Source organism: Carcharhinus amblyrhynchos, chromosome 1 (assembly GCF_965287045.1).
Source record: "Carcharhinus amblyrhynchos chromosome 1, sCarAmb.v2.hapA, whole genome shotgun sequence".
Lineage (NCBI taxonomy): Eukaryota > Metazoa > Chordata > Chondrichthyes > Carcharhiniformes > Carcharhinidae > Carcharhinus > Carcharhinus amblyrhynchos.
The window spans coordinates 138,415,570-138,438,624 of NC_137324.1; the positions used below are offsets into that span (position 1 = coordinate 138,415,570).

The following is a 23,055-nucleotide window of genomic DNA, read 5'->3' on the forward strand; positions in this document are numbered from 1 at the left end:
TATGTTCTTATGTTATTATGAATGCAGGAACCACAGGCCAATTACACTGAAATATACACAAGGGAGGCTTGTGACTCATTAATGCAGGCACGTTTCATAGGATTCCTTGCTAACAACTCCGCTATCCAATAAAGTTACAGCTTCCTGCAGCCCTGTTGCCATTGGACATCCTGCTAATCCATTAGGCAGCACTATAGGAAGGTATCAACACCATGTGGGATGTCCTTTCCATCACACCTTTTGAGCAAGCCAGGGTGCCCTCAAAGGCCTGCAAAAAATTAAAGCATTGTTCCACATTTATTATAATGCAAAAATTGCAATGTGGGATGCATTAACATAAAGTACACTAATGAACCCCAAACACAGCTAGGTGTTCTTTTTAAAAAGGTTAGGGCTCCTTGTATGTGATTCCCATTCTACACTGCTAGTCAAGACAGAGACAGGCTGCTGACCTTTGTGTTCAATGGCTTTTGATGACCTTGGTGGTTGTCCTGTGCCTGAAGCCTGGAGGGACCTTGTATGCTGAGGTATACCTGGACAGTGTAGGAGCCTCCTCTGTCTTTGTGGCTTCGTGAAGTGCTGATACCACTGACAATTGGGATGAGCAGTCATTACTCATCCTGAGTGACCTTCAGATGCTGAAGAAAGCTACTTCTCCTTCACTAAATGCTTGCTCCCTCTTATTCACCTAAGATGTGTGAAGATATTGCAGTGAGTCCAGGGACCTCTCCCCCTCTCATCCAGCCAACATTGCATAGATCTCATGGAGATAATGCTGCAACTTTATAAGACCCTCGTCAGACCCCACTTGGAGTACTGTGCGCAGTTCTGGTCGCCTCACTACAGGAAGGATGTGGAAGCTATTGAAAGGATGCAGAGGAGATTTACAAGGACGTTGCCTGGATTAGGGGGCATGCCTTATGAGGATAGGTTGAGGGAGCTAGGTCTTTTCTCCCTGGAGAGACGAAGTTTGAGAGACGATCTGATAGAGGTTTATAAGACGTTGAGAGGTAATAGATAGGGTGGATTCTCAGAGGCTATTTCCCAGGACTGAAATGGTCACTACGAGAAGACACAGGTTTTAGGTGCTGGGGAGTAGGTACAGAGGAGATGTCAGGGGTATGTTTTTCACTCAGAGGGTGGTGAGTGAGTGGAATGGGCTGCCGTCGGTGGTGGTAGAGGAGAACTCACTGGGGTCTTTTAAGAGACTTTTGGATGAGTGCATGGGATTTAATGGGGTTGAGGGTTATAGATAGGCCTGGTAGGCAGGGACATGATCGGCGCAACTTGTGGGCCGAGGGGCCTGTTTGTGCTGAAATGTTCTATGTCCTATGAGATGGCAATGGCATGACAACCCTGCACAGATTCTGGCATCAGCTGGACATCACCCATCTGTTGGATGGGCCTCACCACGGGAGTTACAGTCTCTCCCAAAGGAGAAAACCAAGTGTGCACACACCAGAGATATGACTGTACCCAAGACATGAAAGGATTCTTCTATTGTTCACTCATTAGTGTGTAAAGCAGCTCTGGCAGATGTTCCCATGCCACACACTATAGTTCCAGCATCTGTATCTTGTTGAAAACTCCAGAGGCATATCATGGTCTAAAGCTCAATATAGCCTTGGCTTCCCACAACCCTCCAATTGTCAGTGGTTTTGACTGTCACAGTATTGGTAATGGTGATCTTGAAGCTATTGGATTGTGGTAAATATCTATATCATTCGTTAATGTTCTTTAGGAAAGGAATGTTGCTGTTTTCACCCAGTCTGACTTGTACATCTTTACATCTGGATACATAAATATATATCTTTACATCTGGATATAACTTGTCCCATTGGTAAGATGCAGCATGGGTTCATGAAGGGCAGGTCATGTCTGACTAATTTGGTGGGATTCTTTGAGAACATTACATGTGCAGTGGGCAATGGGGAACCTGCAGATGCGGTGTATCTGGATTTCCAGAAGGCATTTGACAAGGTGCCGCACCAAAGATTGCGGCATAAGATAAAGGTGCACAGTGTTATGGGTAATGTATTAGCACGGATAGAGGATTGGTTAACTAACAAAAAGCAAAGAGTGGTAAATGGGTGTTTTTCTGGTTGGTGATCAATGACTAGTGGTGTGCCTCAGGGATCAGTGTTGGGACCGCAATTGTTTACAATTTACATTGATGATATAAAGCAGTGCGTTAAAATTCGCAGATGACACTAAGATGGGTGGAAGAGAAAAGTGTGCAGAGGACGCTGAAATTTTGCAAAAGGATATAGATAATCTAAGTGAGTGGGCGAGGGTCTGGCAGATGGAGTACAATGTTGGTAAATGTGAAGTCGTCCATTTTGATAGGAATAACAGCAAAATGGACTATTATTTAAATGGTAAAAAATTGCAACATGCTGCTGTGCAGAGGGACCTGGGAGTCCTTGTGCAGGAATCTCGAGGAGTTGGTTTGCAGGCGCAGCAAGTAATTAAGAAGGCAAATGGAATTTTGTCCTTCCTTGTTAGAGGGATAGAGTTTAAAAACAGCGAGGTTAGGTTGCAGTTGTATAAGGTGCTGGTGAGGCCACACTTGAAGTACTGTGTACAGTTTTGGTCTCCTTATTTGAAAAAGGATATACTGGTATAGGAGCAGGTGCAGAGGCGATTCACTAGGTTGATTCTGGAGTTGAAAGGGTTGGCTTATGAGGAGAGACTAAGTAGACTGTGGCTATAGTCATTAGAATTCAGAAGAATGAGAGGAGATCTTATAGAAATATATAAGATTATGAAGGGAATAGATAAGGTAGAAGCAGGGAAGTTGTTTCCACTAATGGGTGAAACTCGAACTCGGGGGCATAGCTTCAAAATAAGGGGAAGCAGATTTAGGACTGAGTTGAGGAGGAACTTCTTCACACAATGGATTGTGTATCTGTGGAACTCCTTGTCCAGTGAAGCAGTTGAGGCTACCTCATTGAATGTTTTTAAGGCAAGGATAGATAAATTTTTGAACAATAAAGGAATTAAGAGTTATGGTGAACGGGGCAGGGAATTGGAGCTGAGTCCACAAAAAGATCAGCCATGGTTTTATTGAATAGCCTACTCCTGCTCCCAGTTCTTATGTTCTTATACTAACTTCAGATCCATGGGAATGTGATTGAATGTTAACTGACGTCATCACCACCACAGGAGAAATTAAGGATGGGCAATAAATGCAGTGTATTAAAAATAAAAATATAACTGACGCCCACATATTCCCCTCTCCCCAGTTGAAAGTGCTATCTATATTTACTCCTATTAATCTAGTGGATAATCTTCCTAGTCCCTTTAATTTAGTGTTGGAATTCTCTTATCCATATAGTGAATTCTGGTGCTGTATATTTTGTATCTCAGAATTTGGTAGAGATAACACATCATCTAATAAGGCTGTAACAGGAACTTATTCACAGTAATTTAAAATCTCTTCTCCCTTCTTAGACTTCTTTCTCTTACACCAATGTCTACAGTTGTTCACTCTTATCTGAGTCCAAACCCAGGCTTAACAAATCAAGCACAGTGAGCATCAATAATAAACAGACTGACTACCTTTTAGGTCTATGAAGATAATTTCTTCAGTCAGATAACAAATGGATGTTCAACCTACTCAGCAATGTTGTTGTCCCTGTAAGGGGCAAAACAGACTCACATATTCAAATACAGAACAATTGAACACAACAGCTGGCATTTTTCTCCTTCCTCAAAATTATGTTCTTAACTTCTCTTCACTCCACGCATCATTCTAAGCTGCTTTTCTTGTCATCAGCCATTGCCAGTTTTATCTTTCCAATACCATTCACAACCCTTTGACTCCCCTCAGCTCCAGCTCTACCTAAGTGCTGTGTCCATCATGGAGGAAATGTGGGTGCCAAATACAATAGGCAGAACTTCATGACTGTTCCCACCAACATCTCAGCTCACTTGAAATAGCAGCACACCAGTCGGAGCAGCTTTGAAGGAAAAGGAGCCAGGACCGGTCAAGTAGACAAAGTTGTAAAGAAGGCATATGGAAGACTCCTCTTTGGCAGAGATATAGAATATAAAAGTAAGGACATGATGCTGGAATTGTATAAGACGCTGGTGACACCACAAATGGAATATTGTGTGCAGTTCTGGTCACCACATTACAGGAGGGACATAATTCCATAGAATAGAAAGGAATCCCTACAAAGTAGAAGGAGGTTATTCAGCCCATCAAGCCTGCACTGACTCTGAAAGAGCATCTTACCTATCCCCATAACTTCCCTAACATACATATCTTAGGACACAAAGGGGCAATTTAGCATGGCCAGACCACCTAACCTGCACATCTTTGGACTGTGGGAGGAAACCAGAGCACCCAGCAGAAACCCACGTAGACACGGGAAGAATGTGCAAACTCCAGATAGACAGTGACCCAAGGCTGGAATTGAACCTGGGTCCCTGACACTGAGGCGGTAGTACCTACCATTGTGCCACTCTGCCGCCACACTCTGAAGAGAGTGCAGAGGAAGCTTACAAGAATGTTGCCAGGGTTATAAAAGGTGTAGCTATGAGGAGAAATTGGATAGGTTGGGGTTATTTTCCTTTGAACAAAGGAAGCTGAGGGTTGGCTTTTTTGAGTGTACAAAATTATGAGAGGAAGAGATAGCGTGGACATATAAAATTGTTTCACTTGGCCATGAATTTTAGATCCAGGGAGCATAGATTCAAGATAATTTGCAGATGGTAAAGAGGGGGCATAAGAAATAACTTTTCTACACAGAGGGTAGTGGGTGTCTGGGACTCACTGCCTGAGTTGGTGGTGGAGGCAGAGATCTTAAACTCTTTTAAAAAGTAAATGGATCTACACCTTAAGTGCTTGAAGCTACTCAGCTATGGGTCGGGTATAGGAAAGTAGGATTAGAAAAGACAGTTGGGTGTCCTTGAGCTGGCATGGATAAGATGGCAGAGATCTTAAACTCTTTTAAAAAGTACCAGATTTGCACCTTAAGTGCTTGAAGCTACTCAGCTATGGGTCGGGTATAGGAAAGTAGGATTAGAAAAGACAGTTGGGTGTCCTTGAGCTGGCATGGATAAGATGGGCCAAATGACCGCCTTCTGTGCTGTAATTTTTCTATAGATTATATGGTTTCTAAGCTGATTTTTAAAAAATTCGTTCATGGATTTGAGTGTGCTGCCTTGGCCAACATTCATTGCCCATCTTAATTACACTTGAGAAGGTGGTGAAGAGCAGCCTTCTTGAATGTCTGTTGTCTATAGGGTGGCACAGTAGCACAGTGGTTAGCACTGCTGCTTCACAGCTCCAGAGGCTTGGGTTTGATTCCTGGCTTAGGTCACTGTCTGCTTGGAGTTTGCACATTTTCCTCGTGTCTGTGTGGGTTTCCTCCAGGTGCTCCGGTTTCCTCCCATAGTCCAAAGATGTGCGGGTTAGGTTGATTGGCTATGCTAAAATTGTCCCTTAGTGTCCTGAGATGTGTAGGTTTGAGGGATTAGTGGGTAAAATATGTAGGGATTTGGGGGTAGGGCCTGGGTGGGATTGTGTTTGGTGCAGACTCGATGGGCTGAAGGGCCTCTTTCTGCACTGTAGATTCTATATGATGTAGATACACCCACAGTGCCATTAGGAAGGGATTTTCAGGATTTTGATCCAGTGACAGTAAGGAATGGTATATAGGGCCCGATTCTCCCATTTCTTCTGGTGGATCTGATCAGGAGAATCATGTGTCGGCCTTCTCCCGGGATTTGTGCATGTCCCGAGAACATATGCACATCTCCCAGAGCCAGAGGACAGTCGCAGTTCAGACTGCACTGGAAACTGGTGGGAAGAAAGATAAGTCACTTGAATCTTTTTTTAAACGTATTTTAAATTTACTTCGTCATTATTGGGCCCAACATGGAACTTGCCAGGCCCAGTAGCATCTCCCACCTCGGTGGCATTTAGAGAAGCTCCTCATGTTTGAGGAACTAGCGAGAGGCTCCACCAGAATGAAGAGGGGGTCAATCCAGGCCCTCCAGGGAATCGGGCGGTGCGGGTTGGTGCCCACTGGACTACAGTGTTGTCCAAGGAGCACCAACTACTGGGAATCGGGCAGTGCCAAGATAGCAGGGTCTATTGTGGACAGGGCCTATGGGGCAATTGGTGGGATTGGAGGGGGTCCATGTCACACTGCATTGGGATCGGTCTGGACTGGAGGGAGGGCAGTGATTGGGCTGGGGATTGGTCTGCTGGGGATGGGTGGTGGAAGAGTTTGCCTCCCATCTGGAGGGGGAGCCCTTGGGTGGTGGGGGGGGGGCAGTTTGTTGGGATGAGGGGAGTGGGGGATTACCACTGCTGGGGGGGGAAGCGAGGAAGGGGTGGGGTGGGGCGGGGCTAGACATTGGCACTCTGGGATGGGATGGAGAGGGAGAGGTCAGGAATTGTAGGGGGGGGGAGGGCACACTGTGGGGGTCCTGGGTTGGCCAGTGATTGAGCTGGCCAGCAAACAGGGAGACTGACAGATCGGGGCCACTGCACACGCGTAGAGTTATGGAGCTGTCAGATTCTGGCGTGAATAGGCCCTGCCCCCAGGTTTTTAATGAGATTCTCGATTGTGACCTCTGCAGCGCACGGAGTGGAGAGATTTAAAGCTGCACCGATAAAACAGTGGTGAGCTAGAACAGTTTTCCCACTAATTCAGCACTTTTGAGAGAATCGCCCCCATAGTTTCAAGTCACAATGATGTGTTTTCATTTATCTGCTGCCTTGTCCTGCTTGGTGGTAGAGGTTGTGTGTTGGGAAGCTGCTGCTGGAGTTGGCAAATTGTTGCAGGGATCAGGTATATGATACATATTACTACCACTGCTGGTGGTGGAAAGAGGGAAAGTTTAAGAAGTGAAAGTTTAAGATGCTTTGCCTTTGATGTACTGAGCTTCTCGAGTGTTATTGGAGCCGGAAGTTTGGAGTTGCTTCATTTCCTGTGTGTTGTTCTTTCCATCTGATTTACCACAGAGAGATCCTGTGTCTATTAGATATGTGGGGTTAGGTGAAATAGGATGGAAGATTAATTGTGGGGAGTATGAACACCCAGCATAGACAGCTGGGCAGGATAGTATGTTTTAGTGCTAGAAATCCACTGTGGTCCTACAGCACATCAAAAACACATTATCGGCGGTCACTTTGAGATGTCCAATGGTTGTGAAAAGCACTATATAAATGCAGAGCTTTTTATATAATTATATATAGTTTGACATAATGCACCCACTGATGGTGTTGCTTCCTACAATAGACCCAATAGGGTTGTGTAGAGTGGAACAAGTCGCCACTTTTCTCTCTCGGTTACCAATGAAGTCAACAATAAAAGGAGACAAGAAAGAAGACAAATTCCTGAAAGAGTGCTTGAGGGGTTCTCATTCTTTAAGGTCTCCCTGGTCCAGGGGACATAGTGATGGACTAATTTGGGCTTCATTTCACTACCGAAAGGGCAAGTCTGTATTTGAAATGTTCTGCGATTTCTGTTCTTATGCCTTTGCCTCGGAAAAATAAAATTAACTCTCGGTCCCTTTCCAAATACTGCACAATTGACTGCACTCCTGCCCTGCTGACAATATGCTCTTGTTGTCATCACTATTCTTTCAAAGTAACATCGAGAATTGGGTGCCACCCAATGCCATGGCAAGTCCCTCAAAATGTGATACTCTTTCTCACTTACAGAAGTGACAGCTTTCTGTATTTAGTTTACTGTACTTCCTTCCCTCCCAATAGGTGCTCGATAGAAAGAATGAAGTGAGGCAATATGGTAGAATTTTAAAGGGGGTGCGAGAACACAAAGTCCTGGCGGTGCATGTACAAAAAGATCTTTAAAGGTAGCAGGACAAGTTGAACAAACTTGGGATTCTTGGTTTTATTAAGAGAGATATAGGGTGCATAAACATGAAAGATGTTCTAAATCTCATAAAACACTGCACCCTCCTCAGACGCAAAGCTGATTTCGCCTGCAGAACAGGGCCAGCAATATCAGAAGAGGCAGGAAATTGGACACGAACCATATTTTTTGCCTCTCGCTCATAGTTCTCGCCCTGCTACACTACTCGACCAGTGCAGCAGGGTGGAAAAATCCCACCCTTCAAATGGGATGGAGAGTATTTCAATGATCTGAGCTTGTAGGGAAACCTCAGCAACTTCAAATTAAAGCTGTGTAAATACACTGGGGCTGTGTGCACAGCTGGGCAGACTGGAACCCAGCCCCAGCCACACTCCCACCAGGTAAGGTTGGCATCACTTCTCTGTGTGCTCACGCCTGCAGTTTGTGACATCGAGTAAGGAAAATCTCTGCTGCAGAATGAGTATTGCAATGAGTTACAATCCTGCCAGATGACTGGAGGTGTGGGGTGCTGCATGGAGATTAAAGTGACCCAGTCACTTCAGAATTTGCACAGCTGACAGGCAAGAATGTAGAAATGGATCTCAAGGCTGCTGGAAATCATCCTGCCAGGTGTGATCTTCAGATCTGCCAGGGAAAGAAGGGGCAATCCAGCCACGACAACCCCATCACAGTGGCGAGTGGTGAGATCAACCTCTTGACCCCAATCTGAGCCCATCCAAACTGAGGATCCTTGAAAGACCTTTCCTCTGCAGTCAGGTATCAGCAGATCTGCTTCCTCAAACCCCCACAGGGCATCGATGCCAGGGGCAGTGCACTGTTGGCACTGCCAAGATGTTTGGCCTCAAAGGAAGCAGAATGGATGGGATCTGAGAGGGAGGGGGACTAATTGGGGACTTGAGGGGAGGGGTGGGAATGGCTGAGTGGGGGGGGGGAAATCAAAGGGGGAAAAGGGGCCTGAGTGGGGGATCTGATAGGGAAAGAAGGTCTGAGTGGGGAAACGGGGTAGGGGTGGTCTGACAAGGAAAGGGAGCCTAAGTGGGGATCATAGAATCCCTACAGTGCAGAAGGAGGCCTTTTGGCCCATTGAGTCTGTACTGACCACAGTCCCAGTCAGCTCCTATCCCTCTAGCCCCACATAATTACCTTGCTAGTCCCCCTGACACTAAGGGTCAATTTAGCACGGCCAATGAACCTAACCTGCACATCTTTGGACTGTGGGAGGAAACCCACGCAGAAGCAAGGAGAACATGCAAACTCCACATAGACCCAGGAATTGAACCCGGGTCCCTGGCGCTGTCAGGTAGCAGTGTTAATCACCATGCTGGATCTGATTGGGAAAGGAGGTCTGAGTAGAGAATGGCCGAGTGTGGGGAGTGTGTTGGGGCGTCAGGTCAGGTCACCCTCATGCCTATTTAGTGTTGGATTGTGGAGGCAGGGAAGGATGCTCCTGTTTGTTAAGGGGTTGGTAGTGCTCCTTTAGTCAACATGGGGGTCACCGTTAATGTTCTTGTGGGAGGGTGGAGACTGTCTCTCAGCGCAGAGTTTAGGTCACCATTCAATAAATGGTTACCCGATCTCGGAATAGCAGAACTGACCGGCAGTTTGTCCAATATGAATAAATTAGCATTTAACAGCTGGGAGAATCCTATTTGATAAACCTTGCTCACATTAGTGCTAATGTGGGCACATGGCCCTGATTCTCCTGAATTGGGACTAATATCTTTCCTTCAATAAAGAGACCAAAACTGTTCACAGTACTCCAGATGTGGTCTCGGCAGTACCTTGTACAGTTGTAGCAAGACTTCCCTATTGTTATACTCCAACCGCCCTGAAATGGGAGCCAATATTCCATTAGCCTTCAATGTTTAGCTGCTGCATCTGTGTACTAGCTTTCTGTGTTTCGTGCACAAGTACCCCTTTGTGTTGCAGCTTTCTGAAGTTTTTCCCCATTTAAATAATACTCTGTTCTTTTGTTCTCCCTTCCAAATGAACAACTTCACATTTTCCTACATTATCTCCATTTGCCAATCTTTTTGCCTACTTACTTAACCTATAAATATTTCTTTGTAAACTTTGCATCTCTCTCACAACTTGCTTTTCCACCTATTTTTGTGTCATCTGCAAATTTGGCTGCAGTACATTCTCTTCCTTCCTCCAAATCATTAATTTATTGTAAACAGTTGCGGTCCCAGCACTGATCTCTGTGGAACCCCACTGGTGGCAGTTTGCCAGCTTGAAAAAGAACCCTTATCCTCACTTGCTGTTTCCTGCCCGTTAGCAATTCTCGATCCATACCAATATACCATCTCCAACACCATGGACCATTTTTTGGCTTAACCTTTTGTGAGGTACCTTGTCAAAAGTCTTCAGGAAATCCATATACAACACATCTACTGGTTCTTCTCTACCCACTCTGATTGAAACACCCTTGAAAAATTGTAATAAATTAGTCAGACACTATCATCCTTTCATGAATTCATACTGACTCTGCTTGTTTAAACTATGATTTTCCAAATGTGTTGCTATTACTTCCTTAATAATTGATTCCAGCATTTTCCAACAATAGATGTTAGGCTGATTGGCCTATCATTACCTGCTTTTTGCTGCGCACCCTTATTGAATAGGGGTTCACATTGGCAGTTTTCCAATCCTCCAGTACTTCTCCAGAATCCAAGGATTTTTGAAAAGTTACACCCAATGCACCCATTATCTCTGCAGCTACTTCTTTTAGGATCCTAGGATGCAAGCCATCAGGGCCAGAGGACCTACCTGCCTTTAGCCCCCATTAGTTTGTCTAATATACTTCTCTAGTGAGATGGTACTGAATTCCTCCCCCATATTCTTTAATATTAATAGGATGTTTGAAGTATCTTCCACCATAGAGACTGATGTAAAATATTTGTTTAACTCCTCTGCCTTTTCCTCGTTCCCCATAACTATCTTCCCAGATTCATTTTCTAAGAGGCCTGTGTTCATTTTGACTTCTCTCTTCCTTTTTATATATTTAAAGAAGCTTTTAATATCAGTTTTTATATTCCTCACTAGTTTGCCCTCGTAGTTTATTTTCCCTCTTTTTTTAGTCCTCCTTTGCTGGATTTTGAATTTATCCCAGTCTTCAGGGCTATCACTGACTTTTTCCTCCTCATATGCTTTTACTTTTAACTTAAACTCTCCTTAACTTCCTTGGTTAGCCATGGTTGATTTATCCTTTATTTTCATACAGGAAAGAACTTCTTCTAGAATCAATTGAGGGTGAGCTTGTCAAACAGATACTCTCCCATGCCATTCTCAGGGGCTTCCAGTCTCTTCAGATTAGTGATGTGATCTCCAAGCTTCTTGATCATCTTCACTTGTTCATCCAAGTAGTGAGTCTCTAGGAAGTCACACAGATGAGAGTCAGTGTTCCCAGAGGAGAGTTTGTGCAGATCCAGCAGACTCTGGTTCACATTCTTCTCCATCTGCAGAGCTCTCTGCATTGCCTCCAGGCCATTGCTCCACTCATCCTGCTCTGGCTTCTTGACATCCTCCAGGATAACTCTGCCTCCACGTTTATCCTGGAATTCCATCAGTTTCTCAGTGTGTTCCTGTTCCTCCCGCCCGGTCCTTGAAGAACTCAGCAAAGTGACTCAGGGCAATGTCAATTTGTACAAATGCTTGTGTTCTATGTCATTAGGTTAGAAGTGAAATATAGGGATTTGGTTTGGGGATGTCACATTTCTGTATGAAATTGACATGCCTCACTGACATCATGTGACCTACCAGTAGCACACACAGAGGCTTGTGATTTAACATCCTGACATGATTAGAAGTACACCCAGAGAATGGAAAAGATAAAGGTCAAAGTTAATGCTACTCACCTGAGTTCTATGTTCTATGTTCTATGTTCTAGGGACCATATCTTCATGACTCTGGCAAGACTGTCCAATCTCTTGAATTCCTCCCCTGTTCACCCAGAGAATGGAAAAGATAAAGGTCAAAGTTAATGCTACTCACCTGAGTTCTAGGGACCATATCTTCATGACTCTGGCAAGACTGTCCAATCTCTTGAATTCCTCCCCTGTTCACCATGCTTGAATACTTGAATTGAACCTAATGGATTCTGAGGAGAGGTTTTTCTTGTCCACGAAGCCTAGAAGTTAAAGTCTCCCCTGCTTCAAGCTGCTAAGAGATAGACAGTTTGTTATTCAGACATCACACTAACAATTCTGATAAATAATCATCTATTCCTCTCTCTAATCAGCATCCATCAATGTAAGAAGAGAATTTTGCTGGCAATAATACTATGGTGACAGGAATTACATTGTTTCTTCTTTGGGAAAAATCAGACTATGGAATCCTTGTGTGCTGTACATTTAAGCAAAATAGAGTTGTTATTTAATGAAAACTTTGAGACTGTGTTGTCAATTTACTTGGTGAATTTTATGTTCACTTTCTTTTGAAGAATGAAAAGGTTTGGACCTAAAAAATTCAGGTAACCTGCTCTTCACCAGCAGATGGCACTCATGGTCTGCTATAGGCAACATTATATCCAGCTAGGAGTGAAATTTAAAGAGAACATTAGCCTCAGTCATTGGAAAGGCTGGGGAAAACATTTGCAACTCTTTTCTATATAGTAAGTGAAAGCCAATTGGAAGCAGGCTCCTGGCTTGTTTCTTGCAATGAATGCTTGTTGCCAAGTTTCCTACCTTAAAATAGTGAGTTAAAAACATTTGCTGCAATTAAAATTCTCAAATTGCCATGATGGATTTTGTAATTGCCTTCATCTGATTTATTAGTTCAAATTGCTGAATTACTCTCCCATTATGCTGTCATACCCTGAGGCATGACAGTAGTGAATAAATGTCTAGTGCTCTCAAACTTTAATACAGGATTTAACTCAGCTATTTAAAATGGACAAACACCTTTAGTAAAATGGTGACCTTGCAAACAGATTGGTGCTGTGCATTTTCAGCTTGTCCCCTGGGGAAAACTGGCATTGCTTTGGCTGCCTGTTAGTGCTTCCAACTCTGATTGGATATTTTCCTGGAGGCTTAATGATATGACTCCTCATTGTATGATAGCTGATCAGGTGACTTGGGTCCCTGTTGTTGAGAATCTTGTTTATAAACCTGTGTTTCATTTTACTTCCAGCAACTAGAGAGACCAGCACAATTTAATTTTGTGGATGTGCTAGTTGGAGGGAGCAGAGAGTCCAGAAGAAGAGCTTTCAGCAGTTACATCAACTAAATATAAGGACAAATTCATATAAGAAAAAGGAGAATGAGTAGATAACTTAGCCCCTAGAACCCCACCCCCCCTCCACCATTCAGTAAGACCGTGAAATTAATACCTCCTTTAATGGGTATAGTAAATATATTTACGTATAAAAATATTTGCCTTGGGAGGTAACAGGAAAGTCAAGTGAAACAGAAACTCAAGTGCAGAGTTCAGAGCCAGACTAATAATTCTGGGGGATATGAACACCAAGAACATCCAGGGCTCCTCCAATCCAGTACCACAAATATGCAGCAAAATAGGCATCAAGGACATTATCATATTACATTAATAATTAAGAAAATAAGCCCAAGTAGCAGAGTTCAGAAGGAAGATCCCAGACATGATTGAAGAGTAAGATTTTGAAACTGGATAGAGAAAGCCAGGCTGAGACATTTGAGGAGATAGTCTATAAAAAATAATGTGTTCAAATCATTTCAAAAGTTACTTAATGAACAGTATATTTCCAAAACAGTGCTAAAGTACCTTGGCACAATTTTTGTTTATTGTAAATCGCTTCCAGTGGGATTTTTTTTTCTCCATCACTGCGTTCTGTATGGATTCCAACAGATGATGGTCAGTCCCTGAGGAACATTCCACAGGGTAGGTGGGGAATTCTGGGAGAACACCCAGAGGTTCAAACATCTCTATGGCAACGAGTGACTCCACAAGTGAAACATGTGAAACATGAACTGTCAATATCGAGATGTCCCAGGTTTTTTGCAGCGGCACTGGGAGATTAATATTCGTAGAGATTGCAGGTCAATCTGGGAGGGTTAATATCCTTTCTACTCATTTTTGGAGATGCCCAAGTTTCCTTCCCATTTGAGTCAATGAAAGTCATGTCTTCTATGTAAGCGACCAATCCATGCAGATTTAAACCCAGGCGAGAAGTTGAAAATCTACCTGTTAACTAATACTTATTAGAAATAACTTCTGGGTGTACTATTGATAATACAATGGTACAGTGTAGAAAGTAACAACTGCAAGAAAAAGTGACAGGTCTCTTAGATTTTCATCAAAACATGGCTGTCCATATAACCTTTTGTAATTTGATGCCTTGTTCTTCTAGATACTTTTAACTTCTAAAATATAAAAATGGGCTTTGCTGAATATATCCATGCTCATACATTGCCAGAAAGTGGTATAATATTGCCTCTGAAAATGCCTAGTGAGTACACTCCACATACAACAATATCTGGCAGATGTCAGTCAGTATCAACTGGAGCAGTGGTGGGAGCAGGTGCTATAACTCATTCCTGTGCTTGAAAGAATCATGATGTGGGAGTAATCTCTAAACTGTCTGTGCTTTATATGCTCTGTCTGAGGCCAGAACTCTCCATTCACCTGATGAAGGGGCTAACCCCAAAAGCTTGTGAGTATATTATCAAATAAATAGGTTGGACTAAAACCTGGTGTTGTCAGACTTTTTACTTGAAAGAATCAGCCAGGATTCACACCCAGATTTGTTATTCAACAACTCTTGATGGGAATGTATGGATGTTAAGTAAGATATAGTTTTGTTCAAAACAATCCTTTTCTGAAATATCCAGGAAGATAAACTGAGCACGAAGGATGTTGTTTACACCATTAGAAAGGAACAATATAATATGGACATGTACCAGGATCCCAGTTTCTAAGATAGAAAAACCATAACAAAAATAAAAAATAATGGCCACCCACAGAACTCATATTGAAGCAATTACATTCCATGACACATTTCCATGATCCCAGCAATGCTGGAAATATTTTCCTTATCCATCTAACCTTCAATTTCTTTCATGCTACTTCATCGGCCTCTGACATTAGGAAACATGTGTTTCAATTTTTGTTCTTAGTTGTTGCAGTGTACCAGGAGGACATCTAAATCATCCAGTTTATTATTTTGCTAATTTGGCTTCTGTTTGCTGCTGTAAATGAAGCTCCTTATTTTCTATCCCAGATGAATATCCCTTGCTGCACCATTGTCCCACTTTCCACATCAGCTACTTTATTTGTCTATCGGTTAAGATTGCTAGTTCAATACCAGTTTGTCCTGACTTGTGTTCCATATTTGGCTGAGTCCTGTGTTCATGTACTCGATTGTATTCTTAATCCCTTTATTTTCCTTTTGTTTTAGGACCTGTCTTAACAACTTGCGTCCTGATCTTTCTTTTGATTTTTGTTGTCATTGGTGCGTTGGCTTTTTGCCTGCACAGAAAGAAACGTGTAAGTACATTTATTATTTACATAAGTAATCTTAGTGTATAGAGTTTATTTTTAAGTTTATTTATTAGTGTCACAAGTAGACTTACATTAACATTGCAATGAAGTAACTGTGAAAATCCCCTCGTCGCCACATTTTGGCACTTGCTTGGGTACACTGAAGGAGAATTTAGCTTGGCCAAAGCGAAACAACTTAAACAGCACATCTTTCGGGCTCTGGGAGGAAACCGGAGCACGTGGAGGAAATCCACACAGACACAAGGGGAACATGCAGACTCCCCTTAGACAGTGATCCAAGCTGGGAATCGAACCCAGGTCCCTGGCACTGTGAGGCAGCAGTGCTAACTACAGTGCCACTATGCCGCCTCAATAAAGCACAAATCCACAATGATGAGAGGATCTTCTTGAAATCTCCACCCAAAGACATTCCTTAGCAATTATTCACTGAACTTCAGGTAAGGGGAGGAGGCAAACTATCTCATCTGAAATAGTAATTGAACACTGTGCTGTTGGCATTAACCTGACTCACACACTAGCTGTCTAGCTACCTGAGCCAACTAGCCTCTGTGGGAGCACAACAAGGCCCAAATAGAAGAAGATCGCCTCTGGAATCTTGCCCAAGCCATTGTTTATTTTAAATTCTTTGATAGGATGTGAGGTTTGCTAGCTGGGTCAGCATTTATTGCCCATCTCTAATTGCCCTTGAGAAGGCACTTAAAAGTCAACCAGATTACTGTGGGTGTGGAGTCACAGAGCAGGTAAGAGCAGCAGATTTTCTTCCCTAAAGAACATTGAACCAAGTTGTTTTTTATCAATTGACAATGGTTTCATGGTCATCAATAGACTTTTATTCAATTCAAATCTGCCGTGGTGGGATTCGAACCTGTGAGACTACTCTATGTCTCTGGAATACTAGTCAGTGATAATACTACCATGCCACTCTCTTGTCTGAGGTGAGATTTGACAGTGAATATTTCCTGACTGGTCAACCGCAAGGGGCAGTACAATTGAACCCAATTATAAACTGACCTTCCCCTTCCCTACATGGAGGCCTCTGTCCAGGTAAGATTAGTCATGTCAGTATAGACTGGGTAACCGAAACTATTATAGGCTGTTTGGCCAGTTCATTCTTAGAAATCATAGCAATCGTAGAAACTCTACAGTGCAGAAAGTGGCCATCTGGCCCATCGAGTCTGCACACTCCCACCCAGGCTCTACCCCATATCCCTACATATTTACCCACTAATCCCTCTAACCTACACATCCCAGGACACTAAGGGGCAATTTTTTAGCATGGCCAATCAACCTAACCCCGCACATCTTTGGACTGAATGTGCTTGGTGGTGGCTTATAGGAATAACTGGATTTCTATAATATTAACACTATGATTACACTATAATTCTCCCATAACTTTGCTGAAAAATCAGAAGACCCCTGTAAGAAAAGGCATCAATGGTAGAAATTATACCCAACTGAATATTTTTATTCTGCAATGGCATGATAAATTGGTGAGTAAAATGGGATCCTTCATATTCCTTAAGTATTTATTTTATGAAAAGCGCCATAGTTTTAAACAATAGTAAGGTATGAACGGGTGCCTTTCTATCATGAAAAGCCATTCATGGGATCAAACGAATGAGATAATTCGCGTTAGCTGAGCAATTTCCGAAATATTCACCCTTTTAATTTGCAACTCCCATTGTCACAATGGCAACTATGAGCTTGCCAATCACATATCTGAGGACGTATATCAGGATATCAGATTTCCCTTCAAGGAAAGAAGGAAAATAAATAAACCAATCATCCTAGGCCATACCACAGCTTTGTCCATATCTCCAATCTGGATCAAGATCAGGGTTGACAAAGGGCCAGAAACAGGGTATCTGCCCACCTCGCTGCCCTCTGAACATGGTGGTAACCTGTTCATATCTTCTAAATCCCCTTCTCTAAATCTGTCCATGTCCTCGGAGGAAACTGGAGGGAATAAGATGAAGGAGGTAAACGTGTGTCTCAAAGATTGGTGTGGGAGGAATGGACTTGAATTCAAGGGACATTGGCACCAGTACTGGGGAAGAGGGAACCTGTTTCAATGGGATGGTTTTCATCTGAATCGTGCTGGGACCAGAGTCCTGGCGAATTGTATAACTTGGCTGTAGATAGGCCTTTAAATTGGGGGGAAGGGTTCAATTGTATGGAGAATTAAAAAATCAAAGTTAAAGGAGAGGATAGAAAATGCAGGTTAATGATGAGGACTTTCAACTAGTTAAAGGAGCTGAAGGCTCAGGAGAGGCTCATAAAATTTGCAGACCACATAAGAGAACAGAGAGTTTAGAAGGTGGCAGGAATCTAACCTCAAGCAGAGCAAAAAAAGGTGACAAGTATGAGAACGAAGGCGGTCAATACAGGACTGAGGGTGTTGTACCTAAACGTGCATGGTTTACGAAACAAGGTAGACGAGCTCGTTGCATACATTGAAATTGGCCAATATGGGATTGTGGGCATCACAGAGATGTGGCTGCAAGGGGATCAGGGCTGGAATCTAAATATCCAAGGATATGTGTCCTATTGAAAGGATAGGCAGATGGGCAAAGGGGGTGAGGTTGTATTGTTAGTAAGGAATGAAGTTAAATCGACAGCAAGAAGTGATATAGGATCAGAAGGCATAGAATCCCTATGGGTAGAGTTGGGGAATTACAAGCTAAAAAGATTCTGATGGAAGTTATGTACAGGCCCCCTAGCAGTAGTCAGGATGGGGGGCAGAAAATAAATCAGGAGGTAGAAAAGGCATATAAAAAAAGGCAATATTACAATAATTATGTGGGACTTCAATATGCAGGTGGACTGGGAAAATCAGGTAGGTAGTGGATCTCAAGAAAAGGAATTTGTGGAATGTTTAAAAGATGGTTTTTGGAGCAGCTTGTGACAGAGCCTAATAGGGAACAGGGAATGCTAGATTTGGTGATATGTAACGAGACAGAGTTGATTAGGGAACTTAAGGTGAAGGAACCTTTAGGGAGCAGTGACCACAATATGATGGAATTTACCCTGCAGTTTGAGAGGGAGAAACTAGAATCAGATGTAACAGTATTACAATTAAATAAAGGTAACTGCAAAGACATGGGGGAGGAGCTGGCCAGAGTTGATGGGAAAGGAAGCCTTGCAGGGAAGACAGTGGAATAGCAATGGCAGGAGTATTGGGGAGTTATTTGGGAGGCACAACAGAAATTCATCCTAAGGAAGAGGAAACATGCTGAGGGGAGGATGAGGCATCCATGGCTGATGACGGAAGTCAAGAACTACATAAAAGTAAAAGAAAAAGCATACAAAGTGGCAAGGATTTGTGTGAAACCAGAGGATTGGGAAGCCCTTAAAAAGTGAACAGAGAACAACTAAAAAAGCAATAACAGGGAAGAAGATGAAATATGAGTGTAAACTAACTAGTAATATAAAAGAAGATAGGAAGAGTTTTTTTCAATATATAAAAGGTAAGACAGAGGCTGGAGAAGTAATTACAGGAAACAAGGCAATGGCAGAGGAACTGAATAGTTATTTTGCATCAACCTTCATGATGGAAAACACAGTGGGATGCCAGAGCTCCAGGAGAGTCAGGGGGCACAGATGAGAGCAGTAGTCATAAGTAAGGAGAAGTTTCTGGGGAAACTGAAAATTCTGAAGGTGGATAAGTCACCTGGACCAGATAGATAGTTGAAGAAATTGTGGAGGCATTGGTGATGATCTTTCAGGAGTCACTGGAGGCAGGGAGGATCCCAGAGGACTGGAAAGTAGCTAAAGTAACACTGCTGTTTAAGAAGGGAGGGAGGCAACAGACAGGAAATTGTAGGCTGGTTGGCCTGATTTCGGTCAATGGAAAGATTTTAGAATCCATTATTAAAGATGAGATTGCAGAGTACTTGGAAGTGCATGATAAAATAGGACTGAGTCAGCATGGCTTTGTCAGGGAAGGTCATATCTGACAAATCTGTTAGAGTTCTTTGAGGAGGTGACAAGGAAGTTAGATAAAGGAGAACCAGTGGGCATGATTTATTTAGATTCCCAGAAAGTCTTTGACAAGGTGCCGCATACAAGACTTAAATAAGTTGAGCCCATGGTGTTAAGGATAAGATCCTGGCATGGATCAAGGATTGGCTGACTGACAGAAGTAGAGAGTGGAGATAAAGAAGTCTTTTTGAGGATGGCAGTCAGTGACGAGTGGTGTGTCTCAGGGGTTAGTGGTGGGACCACAACTTTCCACAATATACATTAATGATTTGGAAGAAGGAACTGAAGGCATTATTGCTAAGTTTGCAGATAGTACAAAGATATGTAGAGGGACAGGTAGTACTGAGGAAGCAGGGAGGCTGCAGAAGAACTTGGACAGGTTAGGAGAGTGGGCAAAGAAGTGACAGCTGGAATACAATATGGAAACGTGTGAGGTTATGCCCTTTGGAAGAAGGAATGGAGGGATAGACTATTTTCTAAATGAGGAAATGCTTAGGAAATCAGAAGCACAAAAGGACTTGACAGTCCTTGTTCAACATTCTCTTAAGATTAACATGCAGGCTCAGTCAGCAGTTAGGAAGGCAAATGCAATGTTAGCATTCATGTCAAGACGGCTGGAAAACAAGAGCAGAGATGTACTTCTGAGGCTGTATAAGGCTCTGGTCAGACCCCATTTGGAGTATTGTCAGCAGTTTTAGGCCCCATATCTAAGAAAGGATGTGCTGGCCTTGGAAAGGGTCCAGAGAAAGTTCACAAGAATGATCCCTGGGATGAAGAGCTTGTTGTTTGAGGAACAGTTGAGGACTCTGGGCATGTACTCATTGAAGTTTAGAAGGATGAGGGAGGGATCTTATTTAAACTTACAGCATACTGCGAGGCCTGGATAAAGTGGATGTGGAGAGGATGTCTCCACTAGTGGGAACAATTCGAACCATCAGGCACAACCTTAGGCTAAAGGGATAATCCTTTAAAACAGAAATGAGGAGGAATTTCTTCAACCAGAGAGTGTGAATCTGTGGAACTCTTTGCTGCCAAAGTCTATGGATGTCAAGTCACTGAGTGTCTTTAAGATAGAGATATATAGGTTCTTGACTAATAAAAGATCAGGGGTTATGGGGAAGAGAAAAGTTTCAGCCCTGATTGAATGGTGGAGCAGACTTGATGGGCCTAATTCTATGTCTTATGGTCTAATTGTCTAAATTAAAGCTTCTAGACTAAAAAAGGCAGGAGCAACACTGAAAAGGAACTAGCTGTGATAGGAAACCGAGTGTAGTGCGAACGGTTGATTTTTGGGCTGGAATTCCCCAGTGTTCAGTGTTACAACCTTTACTTTTCCTGATAAATATTAATGACCTAGACTTTGATGTATAGAATGCAATTACAAAATTTGTGTTGACACGAAACTTGGAAATATTGCAAACTGTGAGCAGGATGGTGTTAAGCTTCAGTAGAACAGTAGAATGGGCCGGCAAGTGACAGGTTAATTTTAATGCAGGTGATTCATTTTGTTAGGAAGAAAATGGAGAGATAACATTAAAGAAGGGTATGATTCTAAAGAGGGTGCAGGAGCAGAGGGACCTTTTATATATGTGCAGATTCTCCATGATATTGTTGAATGGCAGAGTAGGCTTAATTTGCCAAATGATCTATTGCTCCTTTTTTTTATTGACTCCTGATTTAAACGAATTGGCAAAAGAACTAGAGGCAACATGAGAAAAGCAGTTTTAAAAGAGTGAGTTATTCTGGTCAGGAATATACTGTCTAACATGCTGTGGGAGTGGACTCAATAATAACCTTCAAAAAGAGAATTGGAAAAGGTCTTGACGGGGAAACATTTACAAAGCAGTTGGGAAAAAGCAGGGGTATAAGTCTAATTGCTTCACTCTTTCATTGAGTTGTCACAGACTCCTACGGCCAAACAGCCGCTTTCTCTGCTCTATCACTCTATGGTCAAAATTTTCCTGCTCCTATTTGTACTTAGCATCACAACTGGGAAATATCGCAGGGAAAATCCTAGATATATTTCCCAATGGGGGATGTTCCTGAGTGGCAGGCCGTGTTTCTCACTGTGCTACATGAGGAACATCATTGTAATACATTTGAAATCATTATTAAGCCCAAATGCCGGAATTGCATCTCTGACATCAAATTTAACTCCCGCTGCGGCATGGTATCATTATGGCGGGACGTACAATTCGACTCAAAAACGTACACCTGGCGAGCTGAGGGCAGCTTGAGTTCACTCAAGTTGGCACAGTGCTCACAAAGCTGCTCCATGTCTTCAGGGAAGGGGTGGGGTGGGATCACAGGCAAGTCTGCACAGCATCTTCTTTGTGGTTGCCTTACGGTGCCAGGACGAGGGCTTCAATGAAGGGCTGAAGGGAGGGAGGTAAGGGAAGGGAACCCTAGGAAAGCATGCTTCCTTGATATGGCAGCCATGATTTCCCAGCAGCTCCCTCTGACTTGAAGTGCGCTACTGTGTGCAGTGGTGACCTTTAAGTATGGTACCCGGATTGTTGAAGTGCTGCGGTGATGGCAGCCTCTGCTTCTGTGTTTTTATGCAAAGTGCCACACAACACAGCGTAAAAAGCTGCCATTGCTGTCAGTGGGACAAACGGCACTTTGCTGATTTCTGGGACAATTCTGCCCTATGTTTGTATAAACACAAGCTTGTAAGTGTTTATTGTGCCCATTTATATACGCCATACACTCAAGCGTAACACTGTACATTGCACTTTTACAATGGCATAAATCTGCTGGTTCTCAGTTCAGAATTTCCACAGGGGACCTACATGAATAGGAATTGATAACTATTAGCTGTCCTCCAAATGGCCCCTAAGTTAAGTTAATTTATTAGTCATTAGTAAGCTTATATTAACACCGCAATGAAGTTACTGTGAAAATTCCCCAGTCGCCACACTCCGGCGCCTGTTTGAGTACTCGGAGGGAGAATTTAGCATGGCCAATGCATCTAATCAGCATGACTTTCAGACAGTGGGAGGAAACTGGAACATCCAGAGGGAACCCATGCAGACATGGGGAGAAGGTGCAGATTCCACACAGACAGTGATCCAAGCCGGGAATCGAACCCGATTCCCTGGCACTGTGAGTTGGCCGTGCTAACAACTGTGCTGCCCTAGTAGAATTAAACTTTTGTAACAATTACTTCTTTTTTTTTGTGCTTTGACTGGAATATTTTTGATGGTCTGGAAATTTTACCAATTAGTTATTAACACCAATGTAAGTGTTTATTCAGACTTAATGCTGCATTAACATCAGTGCGAGAATGACAGGACTCTCTGGGAAAAGGTGTAACTATTTGACAATGGCTTTGTTTGATTTCTGTCTATAGATACAAGCTAATGGAAAGATTGTTCATAACAGGAGTGTGTTACTTTGCATTTTGCAGAGGTATTCATTTGATCTTTTCCACAAAACTGCTGAAGACGCTGACATTCCCTTGAGTAGTCCAGTTTTTCCAGGCACCCTTGACGTAATTCCAGGTAAATTTACATATGAATTAAGGATTTCTGAAAAAGACATCTTGGTCTTTCAAAGAATCCAATACTAAGTTTTAAATGTATACTGTTATGGTTCAGGTCAGAACTCCAAAGTGTTTTATGGAGCCTGCCTGGATCATAAGTTTTGTACCTTGAATTTGGCTAGGATAAACATGATGTTTCACTTCAGGTATAATTCAAATAACCCACTAGGGAGCTTTGCTTGAACAAAGTTCATTTAA

At 42.8% G+C, this 23,055-nt stretch overlaps 1 protein-coding gene across 1 annotated transcript in view; it reads left to right on the plus strand.

Annotated features, from left to right (window-relative positions):
• The window catches only part of LOC145350378 (uncharacterized), a 214,457-nt gene that overhangs the window by 57,651 nt on the left and 133,751 nt on the right, over window positions 1–23,055 (plus strand). The window contains exons 3-4 of the mRNA XM_080199654.1: window positions 15,229–15,317; window positions 22,723–22,816. Of these exons, the coding sequence (XP_080055780.1) occupies window positions 15,229–15,317; window positions 22,723–22,816 (183 nt within the window). The remainder of the gene's footprint in view (window positions 1–15,228; window positions 15,318–22,722; window positions 22,817–23,055) is intronic.